This window comes from Toxorhynchites rutilus, chromosome 2 (assembly GCF_029784135.1).
Source record: "Toxorhynchites rutilus septentrionalis strain SRP chromosome 2, ASM2978413v1, whole genome shotgun sequence".
NCBI classification, from domain to species: Eukaryota; Metazoa; Arthropoda; class Insecta; order Diptera; family Culicidae; genus Toxorhynchites; species Toxorhynchites rutilus.
The window spans coordinates 76,179,114-76,204,889 of NC_073745.1; the positions used below are offsets into that span (position 1 = coordinate 76,179,114).

General features: G+C 40.1%; 1 protein-coding gene and 1 pseudogene across 9 annotated transcripts in view; one reads left to right on the forward strand and one right to left on the reverse strand.

Moving 5' to 3' along the window:
• LOC129764141 (myosin-IIIb-like) overlaps positions 1–5,568 on the forward strand; it is a 238,785-nt gene extending 233,217 nt beyond the window's left edge. For 8 of the 9 annotated variants that reach the window (XM_055762947.1, XM_055762953.1, XM_055762955.1 and 5 more), the window contains one exon: positions 2,787–5,568. In XM_055762947.1, coding sequence (XP_055618922.1) covers positions 2,787–3,879 — 1,093 coding nt within the window. In that variant the 3' untranslated portion in view covers positions 3,880–5,568. The remainder of the gene's footprint in view (positions 1–2,786) is intronic. The other variant, XR_008741070.1, reaches the window with a different exon arrangement.
• A 16,149-nt stretch (positions 5,569–21,717) lies between these two features.
• LOC129765490 (replication factor C subunit 3-like) lies at positions 21,718–22,757 on the reverse strand (annotated as a pseudogene).
• Between the last annotated feature and the right edge of the window lie 3,019 nt (positions 22,758–25,776).

A 25,776-nucleotide genomic window follows, 5' to 3' on the forward strand; every position in this document is an offset into this window, starting at 1 on the left:
CATCATAAAATGGGGCCATATTTTTTTTTCAAAGCCCCATCAATATGCATATCAAATGAAAGCGCTCGACTGGTAGAACACAGTAGATCATGAAAAATCCAAATCCAAGATGACCCCAGTTTCCAAACAAACAATTACTTTTTAATGGTCCCATTCAGATTGCCCTGTTTGTATGTATGTTTGAGTGTTAGTAGGGTTGTCCCGCGTTAATAGAAAATTGACCCCGTTCCTGTTGACTGATTGATCTGAAATCTTAAACATACTTTTGATTCTACTGTCATTATAAAACTGCGTATTCCATGTTCTTGAAAAATTTAATTTAGCCGCCGCTAAAAGAATGGCTGAATGACTTCACTTGGAGAATAAACTACACTATGAACAACATAAATTCGAAGAGGTCGCCGGCATAAAATGGTCGACTATGTATTTTTTGTAATGCCCTTAATATTGGTATCAAATGAAATGATTTGACTAATAGAATACAGTACATAATCGAAATATTCCGAAGAAAGTTAGGTAAGAAACAAAAATTGAAAAAACATAATTTTTTTTTTTAATTTTTTGAATGGTTTTAATGTAGGGAAGTATACTAATGATACAGATAATTTATCAAAAAACTAGAAAATAAAATAAGTTAAAAAAAACTTTTTGAGTTAAACGGTTTAATGTACTAAGAGCTAGAAAATAATTTGGAAAGCAGCAGCTAGTAGTTATCACATCCGTTCCTGCATTGATCTAGGGCAATGATGAGACTAAAATAAAATCGTGGGGTATATAATGAAACAATTAACTGTGGATAATGGAAATCCAACGTTTATTTCTTACCTAATTTTCTTCGGAATATTTTCATGATGTACTGTATTCTATTAGTCAAATCATTTCATTTAATACCGATATTGAGGGAATTGCAAAAAATACACAGTCGACCATTTAGTGGCGGCGACCTTTTTGAATTTATGTTGTTTATTATGTTTCGTGTTCTCCATGTCAAGTCATTCAGCCATTTTTTAGCGATGGCCAAATTTAATGTTTCAAGAACATGGAATACGTAGTTTGATAATGACAGTAGAATTAAAGGTATTTTTCAAATTTCAGATCAATCAGTCAACAGGAACGGGTTCAATTTTTAATTAATGTGGGACAACCCTACAAACATTCAAACATGCATACAGGTCAAGCTGAATAAAACCATTTAAAAAGTAATTAGTTGTTTGGTAACTGCGGCCATCTTGGAATTGGATTTTTCATAAATTACTGTATTCTACTAGTCAATCCCTTTCATTTGATATACATATTGATGAGATTTATAATAAAAATATATATGGCGCCATTTTGTAGCGGCCGCCATCTTGGATTTATATTTTTCATAAATAAATGTTTTATACTAGTCAAGCACTTCCATTTGATACTCACATTGAAGCGGTTCTGAGAAAATATGAAATCCGCCATTTTGTAGCGACCGCTATCTTGGATTTACATTTTTCATAAATAACTGTGTTCTACTGGTCAAGCCCTTTCATTCGATACCCATATTGATGGGGTTTTGAGAACATATGTAATCCGCCATTCTGTAGCGGCCGCCATCTTGGATTTTCAAGACCATGGAATACCCAGTTTTATAATGACACCAGAGATAAAGATGCGTTCCGAATTTCAGATCAATCGATCAACAGAAAGGGGGTTAAATTTCTAATAATGTGGTACAGCGCTTCATACAAAGTTACAAAATCACAAATATACCAACGGGCCAACCAAGATAAAACCGTGCAACACATAATTATATTACGTTTACCGAGAGAAAATGGTTTTTTTATGACTCGGTTAAAGGGTGTGTCACATCAAATTGCATCACGGAAAAAACGCTGTAGAAATTTAATTTTTAGGAATTATATCTTCAGCTTTCGCTGAACGTGATGACCGGCACGGTAAACGGGCAGGTTTTGTCTTAAGGAGTGCCTACAGAAGCGCTTACTACCACTATTGAAGCAGCACGAGGGCCCGACCATCTTCTGGCCGGATCTCGCTTCGTGCCACTATTCAAAGGACGTGTTGGAGTGGTACGAAGCCAACGGGGTCACCTTCGTGCCAAAGGAAATGAATCCACTCAACGCGCCGGAGCTTCGCCCAATAGAGAAATATTGGACGATTATGAAGCAGGCCCTCCGGAAGAACCCAAAAGTTGTCAAATCGGAGGCGGACTTCAAGAGAAAATGGATTTCTGTTCAAAAAAAACTACAACCAGACGTTGTACAGAACCTTATGGACGGGGTAAAGAGGAAGGTGCGAGAATACGGGCTTGGGCTCTAAGTATGAATGAAAAGAAAATGCCAAAAGTTGTTTAATAGTTTTTATTTTACTGTCTAAAATTTTCAAAAGGATCGGTCTACTGGGCGAGTTTCTACAGCGCTTTTTCCGTGATGCAATTTGATGTGACACACCCTTTATCCGTAGGATTCGATTATCCGGAGTGAAAAAAAAGTCAATACTCCGGATAATCGAGTCCGACCTGTATTGGGTTTCTTCTTCCACAAGCTAATATATTTAATATATGTTATTCGGTAACATAATCTTCACTGAATACTAATACAAATGGCACAAATAATACCAATTTATTAAGACGACAGAAATGTACAGAAGAAAACAATTCCAATTGATTGCAGATTAAAGTAAAAAATGAATCATTTTATATGAGTCATTAAGTCATTTCGTTTAACATTTGTGCACGTCAATGTTATTTGTCATACGTGTAATTAGGACCTGCTAATCCGCTTCAATTTGTCTTCCAGATGCAACCACAATAACGAACCCGCCCACATTCGTCACATCCCCGCCTTCAGCTATCTCAATCCGAACGGTCACCAGGTGCTGCGCTATTCTCCGAACAGTGTCGACCAGAAGTCGATCTCCCCCCAGCATCATCAGCAGCACTACCAACGGAACGCCAGCGATGGCAGTGGCCATCGGTATCACGACATGCCCTCGCATCACCTCCAGCAGCACCCACAGCAGCTGGCGGTGAACGGCCAGGGAAAACCCAAGAAGCAGAGCTCAAAGAGTGAGAACAAAGTGAAGGAGAAGGAGAACAAGGAGAGGAAAAAGAAGGAGAAAAAGGTGAAGAAAGACAAGGATCGAACTCAGACGCCATCGTCCGGCTCTTCGCCGGTAGTGAGCAGTTCGATTGAGAGGGGTCGCAAGGAACCCAAAAAGAAGGCACCGATGCCACTGCCACCGTCTCATCAGCACCACCAGCATTTGCCGCCGAAGCGGACGCCGGTCGAACACCACGAGTATCAGAACATTTCCGAGGACACGAAGATAGACAGCAACAGTCCGGTGATGAGGATGTTTGGCGACACAAACTTCCTGCAGAATCAACGCCGGAAGGCTTCGAACCAGAAGGACAGTGGACTGAGCTGCGGTCAGGGAGTCTGCGATATGATGAACGGCGTGTACCGGTACAACCCCCATGTGACCTCCTTCGCGGAGCTTGAGTCGAACAAGAGTGGTAGCGGTGGCAGCAGTAACAACCGATCACACCCTTCAACGCTCGATCCAAAGGAGTGCGCACCGAACTTCCCGAACGTATCCAAGTATTTGAACATCGATGTAAAGACGCCTAACCTGAGGAATGTCCGCAACCCAATCAGCTCCACCAGCAGCAATCTGAGCACCGACAGCAGCGGATCGAACTCACTGAATTCGTTCGATTCGGTCGAGCAGGCGATCATCTTTCAGAAGAACAAAAATCCCGACTCGTACCTCGGTCCGTTCAACTTTCGCCAGCTGCTTAGGCCCACCCAGGGTCCCACCGAGTCGCTCCGGAAGCGCAAGGGTATCAATCCCCCCTCGCCCCCACCACCGCAGCGCGGGAAGAGTTAAATTATTTAGATTTTTATGTTGTGGTTTTCCACTGTAAGTTATTTCCGCTTTTGTTGTGTCCCGCTTATTTTTTCGTGTATTTTATTTAATTATTGTGTTGTATCTCGCTTTTTCCGTCTGAATGTGTTTGTGATTGTGAGTGTATATATGAGTTGTTGTTTCGATTTGCTGATAGACTGTCTCGTTCCGCGTTCTCGATGGATGTATGTTTCTCGCAAATACAGCCATCCGTGAAGTTGCAATCACAGTTATAATCAAATTTGTCACTTGCCTCCAAATCCTTTGTTGTCTGTTTTCATTATGAATGTTCAATTTTTTTTTGTTTTTAGCATAATTTGTACGGGTTCCATCCTTCCTTTGGCTGAAGAGTGATGGATCTCATTTGCGCTTTTTCCCCCACATCTTTGGTCTTATCTGACCATAACTTCGCTCTTTATGGCTGCGCATCCCACCACTTTGACGCCATTTATCAAAGTGAGTCTCGATGATTTGCAGGAGTCTGTCTTTCCGTAAATGTCTTAATTATGCATTGTGATAAAATGTGTGCAATTTTCAAAACGACGATTATAAAATATTGTCGGGCTTTAGAAAACCGATCACGTAGTGGTTGATACAGAGAGAAGAGCACCGAAACGAGTAATGCAATAAGTCTGCTACAGGCTGCTCGACTCGGAATTCGTGGAACGTGGAACGATTCTGGTCTATCTTTATTAGTGTAGAGGAACTTCCTTTTCCAGCAGCATCACCTTCCATCCCCGGCTTACGGTGTGCTTACGGTGCTCGCAGTTTCCACCTTTGTAGGGGTATGAGGTGGGCCATCATCATCATCAGTCTACCACCGGAAGAAAGCACAAAGAAAAATTCAAGTCTTCTAATGAACCAAATGCAGCTCCCACTGCAAGGAACAACTTTTGTCTCTTGGCACCCCAGGCAGGATTTATTCACTGCACGGCTTATCTTTTGTTTCCACCAATTGCCCCCATGACGTAATTCTCAACAGTTTGAATAGACACAATGGAGGGTGTTAATGGGAAGCCTCTTTTCAGCCTGCATTTGAAAGGGGTGCAAAATCGAAAGCCGTCTGTCACCGATCTGCAGCAGATATTGACATCGCTGAACCACAAAAAAAACACACAGCATAAATTATTACACCTGTGATTCTATCAAATAATGCGTGAAAATAGAGCCATTTGATTAATCATTTCGGGCCCGGGAGCCTCTCAACTTGGAAACTAATGGATCCCTTATTCCTTATCGCGGTAACTGCAGCGCTTCACACTTTCTGCTGGGGGAAGTTTCATCCATTCACCATGTCATCCTCTACTGATTTTTTTTAAATTTTCAACTTTGATGCATTCACTTTTACAGTTTTGTTAATTTATTATGTAAACCTTTTTCCACTCCGACCACTGCTCGCTTCGGCGAAATGTATACTATTCCTTAAAGTTAAGCGCGTAAGATACAGCTGTTGTTTTCCAAAAACCCATTTTACCAAGCTCGGAAAAAAGGCAAATTGCTAGTAGAAGTTACGTTAACCATGCAAGTGTTGAACATCTATCGTAAGATTATTTAAATAAAGATAAATCGCATTGCAATTAGAAAAAAGAAGAAAAAAAAACACAAACACTCAAACACACTACACTACACCAAATACTAGTGGAATAAAGTTGTTAGAATGTGTCCAGCTGATTGTAATTGTACGGATTTATTCATCCGAAATTCCACCCCCTGGTTTGTGGCGCCCAGAACTTATGAGGCTAATTTCCGGGAGCCAACCGAGCGAAACGGTGGACCGAAAAATTTGGTCATGACGGAGCACAGGGTAACGCAGTGGCCAATGTGCACCAAGAGTAGCTGTGCATGTAAATTTATTATCCATGGAAAATTAATTTATGGCTCGACTGCTGCATAATGGATGATATGAAGGTTGCTCTGCTGGCGGAAGAACCGATTTGGTGGAATTGCAACGGCCGTTGATGCGTTCGATTTTCAATGTTCATTTGCATATAAGTAATCGGATTGAGAATGAAAGTTGTCAGCACATTGCGTGCGTTCAAATATTTTTTCCATTAAATAGTATTCAATATTCATCGACATTTTTAGTTATATTCGATTAGATGAGCATCGATTCATCATCTGAGGGATAGAGTTCACCCATTTGTAATAAACACAGTTAAATTGTATGAAACTGTGTCTGGAAGTTTATATAATCATAATCATCAGCAGATAAATAATAGAAATAATAAAAAAACGCATACTGATGTTGTATGATGTTGTAAGACTCAGGTTCCGATACGGTATAAAACTTCACATGCATTTTCGTTCTCAGATTTTCGTGAAAAATGAAAGTTTTGTTCGTTATCGCTAAATATTAGACCGGTATTTTTTATTTATTTTGTCGTGAGGGTGCCCGTTTTTATTTTGAGGTCAACTTTTTCCCCTTTTTTTCAAAAAATGATTTCTTCTTCACAAAATTGATAACTATTGAATTAAGGGACCAATTCAGCCTACTTTAAGAATATTATACTAGCAGAAAATTGGATTTAGTTTTTCGTAATTTTTGATTATATTCGTTTTTTTTCTGGTTCACTCGGTTGAAGATAGAGTACGCTATATTTTTTAAATATTTTTTTTAATTTTTTTTTTACACAACATATAACATAACATTTTTTTACATAGAATTGGGCCGCTAAATTCTATGTTTTAATAAGTTTACCGTGAAGTCATTCGAATATTTCTGTTGTTGCACTCAAACTTTTTTTTCTTTAGTTTTATTCAATGCTTCGTTTTTAGTCCAAATGTCCTTATGTCTCAAACTTTTTCAATTTTGACTTAGACTTTCAACTCTCTTCTCTCTACTATCTGCTCTTCATTTGAAACTCTGTACTCTTTACTCTCTGCTTTCTGTTCTATACTCTCCTCTTTCTACTTTCTACTCTCTACTCTCTACTCTCTACACTTTCTACTCTCTCAACTCTCTCAACGCCCTCTACTCTCACTTATTTCTCTACTCTCTCTATTTTCTCTACTCTCTACTCTCTACTCTGTACTCTCTCTACTCTCTCTTCTCTCTCTACTCTCTCTACTCTCTCTACTCTCTACTCCTCTACTCTCTACTCTCTCTACTTTCTCTGCTCTCTTCTCTCTTTGCTTTCTACTCTCTCTGCTCTCTACTCTCTCTACTCTCTTTACTCTCTCTACTCTCTCTGCTCTCTACTCTCTCTACTCTCTCTGCTCCCTACTCTCTCTACTCTCTCTGCTCTCTCTGCTCTCTACTCTCTTTGCTCTCTACTCTCTGCTCTCTACTCTCTCTTTGTTCTTTACTCTCTCTGTTCTCTACTCTCTCTGCTCTCTACAATCTCTGCTCTTCACCCTCTCTGCTCTCTACTCTTTCTACTCTCTCTACTTTCTACTCTTCCTACTCTCTACTCTCTCTACTCTCGCTACTCTCTCTGCTCTCTACTCTTTCTACTCTATACTCTCTCTACTCTCTGCTCTCTACTCTCTCTACTCTCTACTCTCTCTGCTCTCTACTCTCTCTGCTTTGTACTCTCTCTGCTTTGTACTCTCTCTGCTTTCTACTCTCTCTGTTTTCTACTCTCTCTGCTCTCTACTCCATCTACTCTCTACTCTCTCTACTCTATACTCTCTCTACTCTATACTCTCTACTCTCTACTCTCTCTACTCTCTACTCTCTCTACTCTCTCTATTCTCTACTCTCTCTACTCTCTCAGCTCTCTACTCTCTTTGCTCTCCACTCTATCTGCTCTCTACTCTCTCTGTTCTCTACTCTCTACTCTCTATTCTCCACTCTGTACTCTCTACTATCTACTTTAAAAAAATCGCACACGCAAACACATACACGCACATGCACGCACAAACGAACACATGCACACACGCGAACGCGCACAGTTTCACACACAAGACACACGCAGACGCGCACCTTCTTTCACACAAAAATCACATCGCAGCTGCTGACTGCTAACTCTCTCACACTGTTTTTGTTCACTTCAACCAACCAACCAAACACACACTCCCACACACGCACACGCACACACGCAGACGCGCACGGTCTCACACACATAACACATGCAAACGCGTGCACTCTCTCTCTATCTCTCTCTCTCTCTCACAAAAAAAAACATATCGCAGCTGCTCCCTGCTCACTCTCTCACTCTGTGTTTACGTCTAGAACACGACCATTTTCGACCGTCTACGACTGTTCACGACGACCGCGCTTTTTTTAGCGATTTTATTATAGTAAGACTTTTAAAAATCATAGAGGCGCTGTTCTTTTGTTTTTGAGTTGTGATTTTTCAATGTTAACATAGTTTCAGTCTTCATTCAATATTACTTTTTTTTCACTCTAGAATCCGATTTTTTTTAACAAGTATGATATATTTCCAAAGAAGACTAGCATATCTTCTGTCGAAATTTCATAACTTTTGAACCACTAGACCGAATCGGATGATTGTTGGAATAAGAGGAAAACATTGATTGTTAGGACCACCTTAAAGTGGAAACGGGCACCCTACTTGCAAAAAGGAACATAACTATTAATTTTCACGAAAATCGGAGACCCACCATTTCGGTTTGGCATGGAATGGCTGATAATGGCTATAGTGAAAAACATAGTTTTCTTTTTTCACGGCATTCTCAATACCTTGGAATTGGAAATATGAAAAAAATACTCAAAGTGCATCTCTCTCTCTCTTTCTCTCTATCTTTCTCTCTCTCTCTTTCTCTCTATTTTTCTCTCTCTTTCTCTCTCTTTCTCTCTCTTTCTCTCTCTTTCTTTCTTTCTTTCTCTCTCTCTCTTTCTTTCTTTCTTTCTCTCTCTCTATCTCTCTCTCTTTCTCTCTCTTTCTCTCTCTCTCTCTCTCTCTCTCTCTTTCTTTCTCTTTCTCTATCTCTCTCTTTCTCTCTATCTTTCTCTCTCTCTCTTTCTCTCTATTTTTCTCTCTCTTTCTCTCTCTTTCTCTCTCTTTCTTTCTTTCTTTCTCTCTCTCTCTTTCTTTCTTTCTTTCTCTCTCTCTATCTCTCTCTCTTTCTCTCTCTTTCTCTCTCTTTCTCTCTCTCTCTCTTTCTCTTTCTCTATCTCTCTCTTTCTCTTTCTCTATCTCTCTCTTTCTCTCCCTTTCTTTCTTTCTCTCTCTCTATCTCTCTCTATCTTTCTCTCTCTATCTCTCTCTCTTTCTCCTTTTCTTTCTACATTCTCTACTTCTACCAACAGATCAGATGTCAATACGTTTAGTCTTACAAATTTAAGTCCACAAACGCAAGAAAGTTATAGTTTCCACTAATATCGTAAAGGGTAAAAAAAAAGAAGAAAAGGGACGCTCTGTTCTCGAACATCATGAAAAAAAAATCACACAATCACACACAAAAAAAAACAGGTACAAACACACCTCAAAGCAGTACAGGGTCTATAGACTTATTTTTAAAGTTCCTGAATTATGAATTTCCAAAAAATTGTACCGCACAATACTCCAACATTCTGAAAGAAAAATCAAAGATCAAAAACTTGTACCGTCGATGGGGGTGAGAATGGTCCAAAGTAGTGAATGTTACTTTCTTTTAAGAATTGTGTTTAGAAATCAATTTCTCAGTGATTTCAAGATAGTTTGACAACAGGTAAGTGTTTTGAACGATTATTTGAGTTTTCTTAAATCTGCCGTCGACGATCGATATCTTCTGCCGTGATGAATATTAAACTTCTTTAGTTACTTTCGTTTTGCTCATGATTGTATTGTATTGTATTGTATATTGTATAATTCATCCGACAATGTGTATGCGTTATTGAATAAAAACTTAGACTAGTTTACATACATGAAACTTTACATAAATACATAGATTAAAACAGTCATGCTCTCCTCAATCTATTCCTAAATCGGTTTGACGGTTCTCCAAACACGAACGCAGATTCCACCAAAGAAAATTCACGAATCATCACGTTCACGCCACGGAAGGTTGCGCAATGCGATTCTCGCGAATCTTTTTTGGACACACTCGATCCGATGTTTCCAAATTAAATCATATGGAGACCAGACGATAGATGCATTCTCGAGGATAGGTCGCACTAACGAGCAATACAGCGCTTTCAGACATTGCGGGTCTTTAAAGCTACGAGCTATTTTGGACATAAATCCCAGTTGTCGATTTGCTCTACAGATGATAGAAGAGTAGTGAAGATTGAAATCCAATTTCGGGTCCAATAGAACACCAAGGTCTGTTACTCGATCTACTCTGCGCAGCGTAACATTTTCAACAGAGTAATCGTAGAGGATTGGGTTCATAGAGTGGTGGAACGTCATCACCGCACATTTTGGAAAGCTGATATTGAGTTTATTGCGATGGCACCAGTCAACGAAAGTGTTCAGCAAAGTCTGAAGACGATGACAATCCTCAATCGAGTAAACAACAACATACAGTTTAAGGTCAATCAGTTTGCATCTGACTCCCAGCAGAGCTGCCACATCGTTGAACAACAACGTGAACAGAAGTGGTCCCAGGTTGCTTCCCTGCGGTACGCCGGAAGTGCTACAGAACGCGGAAGAGATACACGAGCCAGGTCGCACTCGAAGAGTTCTTCCAGTTAAGTACGATTTCAACTACGTTATTAGATGCTCGGATGCTCCAAGTCTCGGCTATCAGATTCGTATGTATTACGTCCACTTGCACTCTTTCCTACAGTGCGTTGATGCAAGCACTAGTGAAGTATAAAAGGTTGGTAGTTACCGATCGCCCAGGAATAAATCCATGCTGGTCAGTTGATATGTACCGTTTCGAGCGATTCAAGACTACTTCACTTAAAAATTATCTCGAACAACATGGACGCCGCCGAAAGACTGGTGATACCACGATAGTTTCTTACATCCCGCTTGTCTCCCGCCTTGAAGACAGGAAACATAAATGACTCCTTCATAATGTTGGGAATTTACCTTGCTCAGAAGATGCATTGAAAATGGCTGCAACAGGCTCAGCTAAAGCAGCTGAACACCGACAGAACACCACCGCCGGGATTCCATCCGGACCAGAAGTAAGCAAGTTCTTCAGTTTTCTCGTTGCTGAATGCACCATAGCTGGAGTTACTGTGAATGTGGACAGATCCAAGAAGTCAGCCGGAATATCAGATGCAGCAGATGTCGCATCAACATCACAAGTTGTTCTTTGTTCGAAGACTGACGCAAAATGTGTCGCAAACATTTCACACGCATCGTCGGGGGATGCTCAATCTTTCCCATCAAGAATCACGTTGGACGGAATGCTCGAGTTTTTCCTTTTGCTGTTGATAAATCCCCAGAAGCTTCGAGGGTGGCTCCGCAATTTTCTTATAATGTTTAGAATCAAACCAAAATTTTAGGGTAGTTTTATACATATATTTACTTCAAAAATCAAAAGAAAAGTTAATCGATGGAGCCTTGAGTGTAAAATTGAACGCATTTTCGCTTGATGCCCTCCATCAAAGTCTTTACAGTGTCATCCGGTACCAGTTTCTCAGTTTATTTTCCATTTTCTTAACATGCCCTTCCGTCTTTCACCGTCTTCTTGCTCTTCCGAAGTTCCCGCTTCATTATTGCTCAGTACTGCTCCACCGGGTGCAGCTCCGGACAGTTTGGCGGGTTCATGTCCTTTGGAACAAAATTGACAGAATTTGCCTCATACCACTCCAGGACACTTTTAGAATAGTGGCATGATGCCAAATCTGGCCAAAATAGCGGAGCTTCGTCGTGCTGCTGCAAGAACGGCAAAAGGCGCTTCTCGAGGCACTCAGTTTGTGGATCTCACCATTTACTGTGCCCTTTGTCACGAAAGGCTCACTCCTCAGTTCGCAAGAGCAGATGGCCTGCCAAACGAGATATTTGGAGGCGAACTTCGACATTTTCTTCTTCTTAAATTTGTCGTCCACATCGAACTTGCTCTTGCCGGTGAAAAACTCCAACCTCGGAATTTGCTTAAAATCGGCTTTTATATACGTTTCGTCGTCCATCACACAGCAGCCATATTTTGTCAGCATCTTCTCGTAGAGCTTCCGTGCCCGAGTTTTAGCCGTCGATTGTTGCCGCTCATCGCGGTTTGGGAAGTTCTGTACCTTGTCTGTATGTAGTCCAGCTCTCTTCATTGCATTCTGGATGTAGCTCTGCGACATGCCGATCTTTTTAGCCAAATCACGGCTTGAGACGTTGCGATTTGCTTTAATCATCCGCTTCACCTTTCCCTCCGTCTTTTTGTTCTTCGGTCCCGGTTTTCTTCCAGCTTCTTTGCCGTGGTCCAACGTCAACCACTCCTGGAACCGCTTCAACACTCTGGAGACGGTTGAATGGTGAATGTTCAACATTTTTCCCAACAGCCAGTGCGACAGGTCAGGAAATTCCAGGTGTTTGGAAAGAATTTGTTCTCTCGACTCGCGTTGGTTCACCTCCATTTTCGTTGAATCGAAAAACACGACTTCGAGTTTGACAGCATGTAGACAATACACATCACTGAGGAAGTGTTCAAAATTTGGTTGATTTTTACCCAATGGTAAAAAAGTTATGCCCTGTTGAATGTGTCGCAATAATTTCGTGTTCGCCCCTTACAATAAGTAGCACTAGCGCGCTTGAAATCACGCTTAGTGTCAGGCGTTCTATGACGACGCAATTTTTGCTGTGCTGAGTTACAACCACGTTCTAGCTGTCTGAGCTGAGGGGTACTCCAAGCTGGAGAAATAGGACGTCGCTTGGGAGGGACATGTGAATCAAGCCAAAGTCGAATTATTTTATAGAAACGGACAGCCATCAGGTCAACATCTGCACATTCGGTGACATCGGTCCAGTTCTGACTGAGTAGATATTGCAGTAGGGAGGCATAATCAATTTTCTTATAATCAAGCTACCTCACTTCATCATTCACATCTCGAGGTATGTAAGATGGACAAATATGAGGCACGGCAAGTGAAACGACCAAAGTCGGATAGGGAGGATCGATCGGCAACAATGACACGGCAGATTCATCTACTTTGAAGTCATGTTCATCGCTAAAAAACACCAAATCTAGAGTACGACCGCGTGAATTCCGGACTGAATTTCGTTGAATAAGATTGACGAACTCTATTCCATCAACGAGGGCCGAGCTTGCAGCACTCAACGACGATTCTTCGGAAAGGACAACCCTGTTATTACTGGTCTCCCATTGAAGCAAAGGCTGGTTATAGTCACCACAAATGAGAACTTTGTCCTCAATACTTGCCATGTCATACAACTCCTTGGCAGAGGCAATGTGACCGTAAATCACGTCAACATCGCGGCTTCGATCGGGTTGGATGTACAGAGCACATACGAAAAGCTTAAAGCCGGGTAATTTCACTAAAACACAGACTTGTTCTAACGTTGCACCGCGTTCAACGTTCACTCGATAGCTGGTATAGCGTTGTGATACAGCAACCAGCACACCACCGAAAGAAATCTTGTCGCTGCTATTTGCGTTACGATCACAACGAAAAACGCTATAGCCAGATCCAAATAGCTGAATCGAGTTGAGGCAGTCGTCGAGCCCAGTTTCAGTCAATATGACAACATCAAGCTCGCAATCAGAGACAGCCAGTAATAAATCGTCTATTTTCGTTCGAGTCCCACGTACATTCTTGTAGTAGACCCAGATGCAATTTTCAATCGAGTCCGCCTGTTGTTAATGTTCCTGAGGTGGGAGTGGTGCGGCGCTGGAATTGACGGATAAATCGGGAGCGAAACAGTTCTTAGTGTCATCGTACTTGCCTTGAATTGGAGTTTGGAAACCCCTCCTCCGATCCTGCACACAGGTCCGGGACGACTGCTGCTCAATGACTGGAACGGCTCGACTGTGGCAGGGAAGGGGGGGGCTTCCATAGTGTTAATTTCGATGCGTCCCAGAATGGTAAGATGACAGGTAGAAATCGATGATCGATGAAGCGTCAACAACTGATGTACAATACGTTAAATCGGAGTCTGGTAGTTGCCTCCAGATTTGTTTGTTGGCCGAAAAGAGTTTTTGGATTGGTCCACAAACTCCCTGAACACTAATACGTCCAGCCAGGTTGACTCAAGTTGCGCCTTTCTTACAACGCCGGCTCGAGTCCAATTTTGAACGAAACGAACGACATTTTTGCGACATCTTTCCCTTTCGGGACTAACCGGATTACGTCACACGGTGAAGAGAGGTCAAGACATCGTGTCACATTTTTTTGCACATCATCGGGAGTAATCATAGGCTGAAATCCCGATGAATACAACCGAAATTTCGGTGGAATCTGAGCAGGAACGATGGGGCCGATGGACAGATCGCTGAAGGCTATAGATCTAGTTCCGCGATCCGTAGCCAAAGAAGTCGAGTCGTATTTTTTCTCACGAGGGCGTTTTAGTCCTGGCTTAGGCCATGTCCGACCGGTAGGTGTAGGCAATGAATTAGACTTACTACCACCCGCATACGATTGAGCCAACGAAATACCGTCAACCTTCTTGCCCAATTTGTCGACTGCATCGGCAAGCAGTTGAACTTGGCTCGTTAAATCCTTCGAGGTAACAGAGGAATCGCCCTGGGATTTCGAAGTGTCTTCCATGTAGGGTAACACGGGGTGGTTTGGTCATATGAGGTGATTTGGACCACCCCTTTATCTCAAAAATTACGGCTCAAATTGGATTTTCTATAATGTCATTTCCTTCTATTGTTGAACCGTATGTACCTAAAGTAAAAACACTTTGGTAAAACTTCACAAGTAGAGGGAAACGGTAGCCTAAATATATCAAGTACTTCGAGCGTCAAAAAATGTGAGTTTTCCGATCATGGTTTTAAGGTTTTCCCGCTGATTAAACAAACTTTTCGTGTATTGTGCAGTAAAGTTCTGTTCTCCTACAGAAGAGGAACAATTTGATGTAGCGAAACTGTATGTTTGATAACAATAAATGAAATTAATTGCATTTTAATTTTTGCGTGTTGTGTGGGGTGACATGGACACGTTTCTGTGAGGTGAATTGGTCCTACAGGTTTGAGACTTTTCCTTGGTCTAATTAATTCCAGATGCCGCTGAATTAAAAGAAGAGGATGAACAGACAACGTTGGAAGAAGGAGGAGCTTGAAAGAGCAACGCAGGCCATTGAGAACGGATTTCTTTGGCCAAGCATCAAAAGTGTTTGAAAATGCTCGGCCAACAGTGAAAAGATTCATGCAGAATTCGAGATGGTGTCAATCCAACTTTTCTGGTCTGGAATCTGGCCAAGACACCTGGTATCGATCCCAAAACATTGTTACTGATTGTAGCATTATCCCAAAATACTTTACATAAACATAAGTATGTTTTTTTCGATGAAACACACACTGGACCAAATCACCCCACAGACGGTCCAAATCAACCCGCATCAAATTTTAATGTCCAAAAATCATTTCTTCCATTTTATGATATATTTGGTAGATTGAAGCTTTATATAATGATTAAACATTATTTATTGAGAGAAAACAAGTGTAGCTCAGTATACAATGTGACATTTTTTCTACTGCTTAAAACTCCGACCATTCAATTCAATTCGACACCCAGTGCAGATATACATTATCTTTCCCTGGGACGGATTTCACGCCAACTCGTCTTAGGAGTTGGCAGCACCATATCAGATTGCAGTGAAACGTTTTGGGTGTGAAGATATTGGTCATTTAAGCAACTTTGCATACTTGAAATACTCCAAAAATAATTGGACCACTTTTTGAAAAGGGCCAAAGTTTTTTTTTTTAATTTTTTTTCAAAAATTTCTATCTCAAAAACTATAAGACTTACAAAATTTTGGTCAAAGAAGAAATTGTAGGAAATTACAAGATATAAAACTTTGTCGATTAAACTATATTGATATCTTGACTTTAAACATAAATTGTATTTTTTTCAAAGAAAATATAAAAAAGTTGTTGTGAGAAAAACTTTTTTCCTGTAAAAGTGCCCATCTTCGAATGTATGGATGACTTGTTGATAATTGTACGGGCTATTCAAACAATTTTTTTGAGAATTTTTAAAAAAATACATTTTTGAGAAAATTGAATTTTAGTTTTTGAAAAAAAAAAAATTTTTTTTGTGTAACTTAAAAACAATAAATTTTTAAATATTTTCTTATGAAAATTTTAACAATTTCCTATAATTTCTTCTTTGACCAAAATATTGTAAGTCTTATAGTTTTTAAGATATAAATTTTTGAAAAAAAAATTTAAAAAAACTTTGGCCCTTTTAAAAAGTAGTCTAATTATTTTTGGAATATTTCAAGTATGCAAAGTTGCTTCAATGACCAATATCTTTACACCCAAAACGTTTCACTGCAATCTGAAATGGTGCTGCCTATAACCAGTTGAGTTGGCGTGAAACCTGTCCTGGGTGAGAGGGTCACGGAAGGCATGTAAAATAACAGTAAAATAACAATTACGAATATTCAATGAACTTGCACAATGAAAAACGGTTTAAAATATCGACGAATAGCGCAAACAGTGACTATCGTAAATAAAAACAAACGTGATGAGGTACCCTTGGCCTAGTGGTTAGCGTGGCGCTCGGCAAGATGGAGGCTTTGGGTTCGATTCCCGTTCCGGTCGGTTTACTGACTTGCACTGGTTCAGGAGAAAACTGTCTAGGGCAGTGGTGGCCAGGTATAGGCATGACGTGGGCCGCAATGATTTTTTTCCCACTGCTGTCCAAGATGAAATGTAAAATATAAAATATAGAAATCAACGTTTCTTTCTATTCGTCTCTCTGAACTTCCAAATGTGTGAGAAAAATCTACCTTCGTCACCTGGGGTATGTCAACGTATTTCATAGCTGACGATCTTCTTCTGTAGGAGCTTTGAACCACTGCGACCATTAATTTTATCTATTGTAGTGATGACCTAGTTGACGATAATTTGTAAATTCTAAGTGTCAGAAAATGGGAAAATTTTAAAAAAATTTACCATTCGTTCTTCGAACAACATGAATTTGCTTTCGTTTTTTATTTTCATTTTTTGGTTGAATTGTGAACCGATTTACCTTTTATGGTCTGCTTCGTTTTTTAAATTTTTGCTTTTCTTTTTTGCTAGTGCTGGCTTTCTCTCTCTTATGGCCTCACACTTCCACGCATCCTGTTCTCACTCTTATAAGAAACGTGGAAACTTTGGGATACCTATGTATTACCGTAATCACCAAGGATTTTTGTGTAAATTTTCCTTCAAATGATAACCAGTTAATCGAAAGGTCCAACTCAGTGCTCTATGAATTATTAAATTGTTGAAAGTTATTTCATATCTCAACTGATGTACTTTAAAACACTATGTATCGCTGAATCGAAGAAATAATAAAAAAAATCCTCATTAACGTCACCAGAGCACAATGTAATGGAGGCGAAGTCCCCATCTAACGTGGGTGAAGAACTGATGTGTACTGAACTGAGGCCGACTCGGATTGCGCCTTGGGGACGCCTCAGTGCCTTATCCTCGTTGGATGGGGACCTCAGAATAAATTTTATTACGAAAAAATAAATACATAATAAAAAATGCACTCCGGTGGCGTCAATACATAAGTACCAACATCGACAGCAATTACTACATTTACCCGCATGAATTAATGTGAGTGTGAGCAGAACAGCACTAAAAGCGCGAAAAAGTTCATTGAATACTAACAAGAACAATTGTCAGAAGATTGAATTAGCATAGAAAAAATGGGAATGAAAACAGAAAATGATTAGCTTGGATACACACGGTTAACAAGAATGACTCATAAAGTTATTTTTATTCAGTTTTCTAAAGAAATTTTAAACTATATTAATGCATCACTCAAATGAAAAATAAATCCATCATTTTTCAAATCAGACTGGGCCACAGATTGGTCAACACTGCGGAGTGGTGGGAAGAGCAAATGGACATTGCCAGTTTTCAAGAAAAATTACATAAACCCGCAAACAGCGAATTGACGCCGCTATAAGCGTCATTGCTCAGTCCTGGTGATACTCGGGACGTAAAGCAGCAGTATCACGATGGTGCAAGATAGTGCGGTTGGTCGCAGGTCTTGCAAGCCCCACCACAAAAACACCAAGATATTGTGAATCAGGCCATGCAGTAAAAACGTCCAGCCAAAATAAATAAATAGTCATTGCCGTGTGCCGATCTCATTAACTATCTCTTGTTTCTATTTGAAGAATTTCTCAAAACTGTCCTCATTTTTATTAAACGGTTTTATTTAGTGTTTGTATGTTTGTAACATGTTTGTCTGTAGCGCTGTACCACATTAACACTTTGCGGACCGCTCACGAGATTTCTCGTGTTTCGCGTTCCGTCTGTTATGGATGGAAGACGAAATAACGCGTGTTTTCTACACTTGATGGTTAAGTCCATGGTCTGCCAAGAATCTCACAAGGCCTACCGATGGTTCGCCTTCGTCTCATCCACACCGAAGGAAACGATCTCATTCGTAGCATCCGAACAAAAGAAGCGTACAAGTTTGCCCCAAAACGTGCGGTCCTTAATGTGTTAATAGAAATTTGAACCTCTTCTTGTTGAACGATTGATCTGAAATTTGGAACACACCTTTATATCTGCAGTCATTATAGAATGGCGTATTTCATTATTTTAAAAATCCAAGATGGCGGGCGCTACAAAATGGCGGGTACACATTTTCTCAAAACCCCATCAATATGGGTATCGAATGAAAGGGATTGACTAGTAGAACACAATTATTTATGAAAAATACAAATCCAAAATGGCCGCCACAACAAAATGACGATAATTTTTTTTTCCAAAACCCAATCAGTATGGGTATAAAATGAAAGGTTATAAAACTAGTAGAACACATTTATGAAAACTGAAAATCAAACAAATGATAACCAGTTAATCCAAAGGTCCAACTCAGTGCTCTTAGAATTATTAAATTGTTGAAAGTTATTTCATATCTAAACTGATGTACTTTAAAACACTATGTATCGCTGAATCGAAGAAATAAAAAAAATCCTCATCAACGTCACCAGAGCACAATGTAATGGAGGCGAAGTCCCCATCTAACGTGGGTGAAGGGTTTTTTTCCAAAACCCAATCAGTATGGGTATAAAATGAAAGGTATTGACTAGTAGAACACATTTATGAAAACTGAAAATCCAAAATGGCCATTACAATAAACTGGCGATGTATTTTTTTCCAAAACTCAATCAATATGGGTATCAAATGAAAGGGATTGACTAGTAGAACACACTTATTGATGAGGAATGCAAATCCAAAATGGCCGCCACAACAAATTGGCGATACATTTTTTTTTCCAAAACCCTATCAATATGTGTATCAAATGGAAGGGCTTGACTAGTAGAACATAGTTATTTATGAAAAATGCAAATCCAAGAAGGCTGTAGACTGTGCAATTCGTAGTTGCTCACCGTGATTGACCTGAACCAATCAAATTGCACAAAGAACACACAGAATGACGCTTGGGACTAGCAAATCATTCTCGTTGTGCAATTTTCGGTGATTCGAACTTTAAATGGTCAATAACGACGCCGGCCACGTCCTTACAGTCACCAGGGCAAGGGAAGGAATGTTAGTATGTTAGTTAGTATGATATTCGCCGCCGGAAGATGGGTCGCCTCTATAACGTGGTTCCCTAGCGTTAATCATGGAAGGGACAGTTGTTAGTAGGGAGAGGTAAGAATCAAGATTCACTGAGGTAAGTGATGTGATTATGTAACTTCGCACACGGAGAGCGAAGTTTTAAGCAAACTTGCACATCGCTTCAATATCTTCGCGGATATCACAATAGTCATTAATTGCAATCAAACGAGGCTCATGCCGGCGAGAGAGAAAGCACAAACAGAAGCCACAAAATGAAGGATTACATATTTTCTCAAAACAAACCGAATCAAATCATACTCATACGGAGTCGATATTGTCGTTATGTTAGGGCCAGAGCTGCAATCCATCACCGTCAATGTCACAAAAAAACTGACCATAGTCACTCAATTCCTCTCACGGCACGTGAGATCCAAATATTCAGTAGTGATACTCACTTTTTTGTTTCTGATACCTAACCAAATGACGGTTGGTTCCAATGCCTCTCACTACCGATCGCTCTGTTTTCAACTTTACGTTGCGAGAGCGGTGGTTGTGGCGTATCAAAGTACGTAGAATAGAAGGTAAGTGATATTACCTGTGTATACACACGGAGCGCGCACACAAAGAAGATAGTAATAAACAATCCTCAATTTGTTCGATGTTCGGAAGTTTTTGCAATATTTCTTGTTTTGAAAAGTTCAAAAAATCGTAAAAAGTGACCAAATCGTTGGTCGAGCCGACGATAATCACGATAGTGTACCGCATTTTCACTGCAGGTAAGGTTTGATGTGATTTTTTATCGATTACTTACTGAACAGTGTTTGTTTACTCCAGCAATATGTCGAAGTGCAACGTCCCGCGATGCCGGAGCTGAAAAATTTTGAAGAAAATCGGATAACTTTCCACCATTTTCCGACCAACAAATTGTTGAGACGGAAATGGTTAAACTTTTTCGAATACAAAAGCTCGTTCGATACGCGAAACATATTTGTTTGTTCGCTTCATTTTTCGTCGGATTCTTTTGGGGATGCTGTTTTAACCTATAATCAGCAAAGAAGACGTCTTCGTACTGGAGGTAAGTGTGTTTTTTATATAAATTGTGATGAGATAAACTAATCGGAGATGTTTTCAGCTGTTCCATGCATTTGCTTCTTGGATCTTCCAAAACGTTCCGTTTCAATGGTTTCACACGAAATTCCAAATTTATACATTCACTTCTTGCGAAAGTGCAAAATATTTATTTGCAATCACTTCGGAAGATGATCCGGGATGGAGAAAATGTTTTTCTCGTTTTCCAGAAACGCCAATTTGGTCCCTTAAGTGGCCCCACTACGGCTGAACACTCCAAACTGAGACCAATGAAAGCGTCGCGATGATTCATGATGGATGCTTCAATGAAAGACAAAAAAAATCAGCAGTGTTCATCTTTCATCATATTATCAAATTGCGGGAACGACACTGCTTCGATATAACCTCTCCATACATTTGTTCATCGTTTTTTGCGTTATTTTTATAATACAGATGCGATAATTTCACCGTTTTTAATTTTAAAATGATTAACTGTTGTTTCATCCCCTGGAAACATATTTGAGACAGTTCTTTTGTTACAATTTAAAAAAATTCAAAAATGTTCGAATTTATATGAATTCAATCGATGGTTTATTACAATTTTTTGCTTTTTTTCTTTGCCTACCACTACTTGAACAAAGCAGGGAGGAGACTACCTTCTATTCTACGTACTTTGGTGGCGTATGATGGTAGTAGAAATGTGAGTGATCAGACAGTTCCAATCATTTTTGACAATCGCGACGGTTGTTTAAATTAGTTTGTTGAAGTAGAAGTTGTTGTTGTTGTTAGAGGTGTCTAAATTTTTCGTTTATTCGATTATCGACTAATCGTGGGGCCAATATTTGATTCATTCGAACAATTGTCTTTCAGAATTCGATTTACCGTGCGAATATGTATTTCTTGTAGTCAAAATGAACGAACATTTATAATAAAAAATATTATGGTGTCCGAATTTTAAAAGTTACATTAAATATAATTTTAAAATAAACATGGTGCAGCATAATGGTTTTTGAATGAAATGGTATTTAAGTATATTGATAAATTTACTATTTCATAATTATTTGCGAACCATGAAAACGATCCGATTGAAAACCGACAAGGCGTGTTTTTTTATTTAGAGTTAATAATTACCAGAACTACTGAAGTTTAGTTAATAAACGTGAGATGAACACAACATTTTTTTTTTCCATAAAACGAAAGAAAATTGCGATCTCAAAGAATCGCTCAAAAATCATCCACTTCCATTGAGGATTTATTGAGAAACTTCTTATACAGTGCCACAAACTGCGCCACGAACACTTCCAGATGGAATATATGTTTGCTTCCTTGCTGCATCCTGTGTTCATAATGCCCGGAAAAATTCAACGTTTGCGTCTTCAGACTCATATCGCAATTTTTAATCAGATTCGGTACCAATCCACAGATTATAAAATTCGATAGAACGCCTTGTGATAGCAGCTGGTATAGCTGTTCCCTCACCACTTCCAGCTTTTGTGGACTTTGTTCGAGGGAAATCTGATTGGCGGTTTCTCTATGGAATATTGGCCAGTCGATTCCCGGCACCTCTTAGTTGACCGTGAACGGTTAGTGTTGTACCTTGCAAGCTTCCAGCATGAGGATAGCATAATTCTTTTCGCTAGCTCCGAATGAATGCGCTGAAATGCAAATAGTGTTTTTACATTTAAGAAACGAACAAATTACAATCTTACATTTAAAATTTTAAGAATATCCTCCTAAGATAGAGCCGGCACTCTTATCCCAAGCAACGACTCCTAACCGCGGGAATAACCCGTGGAGTAGAATTGGCGCACAAAATCAATCTGCACGTAGACAAATACTTTTCAATGGTTCTTCTCAGCGCATCCTGAGTATCTTTGGTCAACTAATCCACCTCGGACAAGACGAGTCTCATATTCACTGGGATCAATTTGCTTGATCAAATCCGACACGACCACCCTGTTATATATCCCGACAACCGATGAATTCAACTCCATGTGGTAATTACTGCTGATGGTTCTGATTTCCATCTTCCGGTTCGAGGGCGTTGTGAAGTTCATTATCTCATTGCGTAGCCGTTCCGCGCCCGGTTGGTAAAGTTTCCGCAGCAGACACATGATGCGAGTTTTCTTACTGGCCTGGAAGGACCGTAGAACATGCGGGAAGTCTCCCTGGTAGCAAATATTAATCAGATGCGTAACTTGCGTTTTGTGGTAGTCCAGTTTGGACAGCTGGCGCTGTCGGTAGCGGTCAACCCAGCGAGCCATTGTACACAAATTTTTTTGATGTATTATGTATACAAAAATCCTTGGTGACTTTTTGTTTTCGTGTTGGCCTTTGTCAGAATAAATGTCCTCACCTCCAGAGATGCCATTTATACACATCAACGTTTCAGATTTCGTCAAAAATCTGAAACGTTGATGTGTATAAATGGCAGATATTTTTGTAACTGCGAGAATAGCAAAGTAATGTATGAAAAAAGGGGTTGTTAGCGCAGGGAATCAAGTCATAAAGAGAAGAAATACCATATGCAGTCTGCAACTGAAAATATAAGTCTGCAACAGGATAGACAGGATTGTGTTGAATCAATTGCGAACATGTCTACAAATTTAGCATCCTTGCAATGATGAGAAACAAATTTGGTAAAAAAACGTTAAGGCCATCTGAAAAGATGAAAAGAAAATACATGTCTGAAAATACAAAATTCTTCAAATTGTAATTAAAATGAAACGGTATATTTACATCTGGCGTCCCTGGTCGTGAAGAACGAACACAAAGAGGCGAATGTTGTGAATATCGCCAAACACCAAACCATCAGCTAGACTTTTGAGTGTCGCACTATTCTGACATTTCAGCAACAGGACACTCACCAAGGAGCACGGATTTCTGCTGTCAAGTAGAAGCTCACCATGTGTTAGTGTTGTGATAATACTCTTCTCACACTATTTGACTGGCTTTGGGATTTTTTTTATCTCATTAATTTATTTATTAGGCTCATTAGCATTTTAGCTGTAACAGAGCCGGGTTTTAATCGTGTACATGTACATATGTTTATGTTTCTATAAATTGTAAATTACACAGTAGTTAGTAGTAGCCATTTAGGCGTTAAGTATTCTGTTCCATTACATTATGGTAAATTACACAGTAGTAGCCATTTAGGCATAAGGGTATTCTTTCTGTTCTTCCATTGTTCAGCAGACCGGACAGCGAAGACAGTTGATATTGATCATTGTTGAGTTATTTATAGAACAGCAGCCCGATGTGTCTTGCAGAGCAGAGCATTGTATGGATGAATCGATCTCATTTCGACCGTGGATCGATTTCCATCGCTGATGATGGTTGCGTGGACGTAGTTATTCTATAACAACACAAAGATGGTCAATTGAGGGCCCTGAGTTTGAACTCACGATCGATCGCTTGGTAAGCGAACGCGTAACCAAGTGGCTACGAAGACCCCCTGCTTTGGGATGGTCACCAAAGATAATCGTAGTACAAAATTTGTTGATTATCTTTGTGTGAGTACCATCACTTGATTCTCACGACAAATCGCAGCTCTGGTTAGGGCTAACAGGTAATTGTGCCATATAAACATTAAAATCTGGAAAAGTCAGTGGGTGTTATAATCGTGGGACACATCGGATTTCCATTTTCCATAGTTAGTTGTATCATATACCCATGATTTTATTTGAGTCTCATAATTGCCCTAGACTAATGATGGAAGGGATGTGATGACTACTAACTGCTACTTGCATAATTATTTCCTAGCTTTTAGTGCATTAAACTGTTTAAATTTAAAAATTTTTGTTTACTTTTTTTTAAACACCCACTAACTTTTCCAGTAAATGGATTTTAATGTTCACACGGCACAATTACCAGTTAGCCTTAACATAACGACAATATCGACTACGTATGATTGGCCACCACCTCGTTTTAGATTAGCCGTGGAATATTCTCACGGCTTTTCATTTGGAATCATTTCCAATTAATTCGGAACAAACAGCATCTAAACAACAGTTTAGCACGAAGACGTTCCAAACAAGCTTTCAAAGCCACGCACGACTGCAAGCTGCCGTCAGAGCATAGTGACAATCTGAAACGACAATTAGATTGTAAACTTTCCGAAGCGTGTTTGAATTACTAAACAGAACCGAAACGCGCGTTAGAAGGTGCCTAATTTGCGTTTGAATTGGGGCAATTATGATGTTAGAAAAGTTGCACGCATCCAAATTTCGAAGGATACATACGTAGATTCGCATGCGTTTCGATAATTAAATTTGAAATGACGACGCGAAGTGTCGCAATTGGAGAATCATGCGATGGGGACGCGTGGTATTTGACAGTAGTACATAATTGTTCCCATTCCACACACTTCTGGTCAAGATGAATGGTGTTGTCTGTAGAAACTAATTACCTTCCATCACTTCTGTACCATCTGCGATCAAACTTAGTTATCGTTTGACGCTATTATCATTTTTCCTCGTGCCATAGAAAACGTCAACACACATTAGTGGATAGAAAAATCCACAGTCTGTGTTTATTTCGGCGGCCTTTTTTTTGTTATTTTGATATTCTATTCTCACCAGACACAACTGATTCAGCTGTTGTCACTGTTGGTTACCCGTCGGTAATCCATCTCTTTCAGCACTTCTCGAAAGACCACAATAAAACACGACGCGACGGCGCGTTAATCTCCTTTATTTTCATTCCACTCCCTGGCGACGAGCGAATGCTTCCTCCGTCATGGTTTTGTCCACCCCAAGGGCCATATGGATTTTCGGGGCAACCACGCGTCTGACGCTCACACCATCCTCTCGCGTCGTCGTTGTTATTTTGGCCATTCGTGTGAAATTCCTGACAACCTGTCCCCTTCGGGTTCTCGGACAACACCAAGCCAAGACGATGTCGTTGCCTCCCCGTCATCAGAATTTAGTGAGGTTGTTGTTGTATTCTGGCCGCCACTACTCTGCCCGGTCCTAGGGTAATGAAAATTTACACTTCAGTCGGATTATGCTCGGGCCGGACATGGACTCACCCGAGCACAGCTCACATAGGTCATGAGATATTCAAATCGCGCCACAATCTCGCAACGCTTTCTTGGGGTTCAGCCCTGCTCCGAAACACACGAATCGCACACACGGGAAGACCTGAAGCTGACCGAGATTGAGGCGACAACGACGGCTTTTGGGGGATTTTTTTTTCGTTCCTTCTGGTGCCGCTCTGATCGGCTCAGCTCAGCGCGGGGAGAGATTGTCAGAGGCGCGATTGACTTTAGTGGAAAATTGTTTT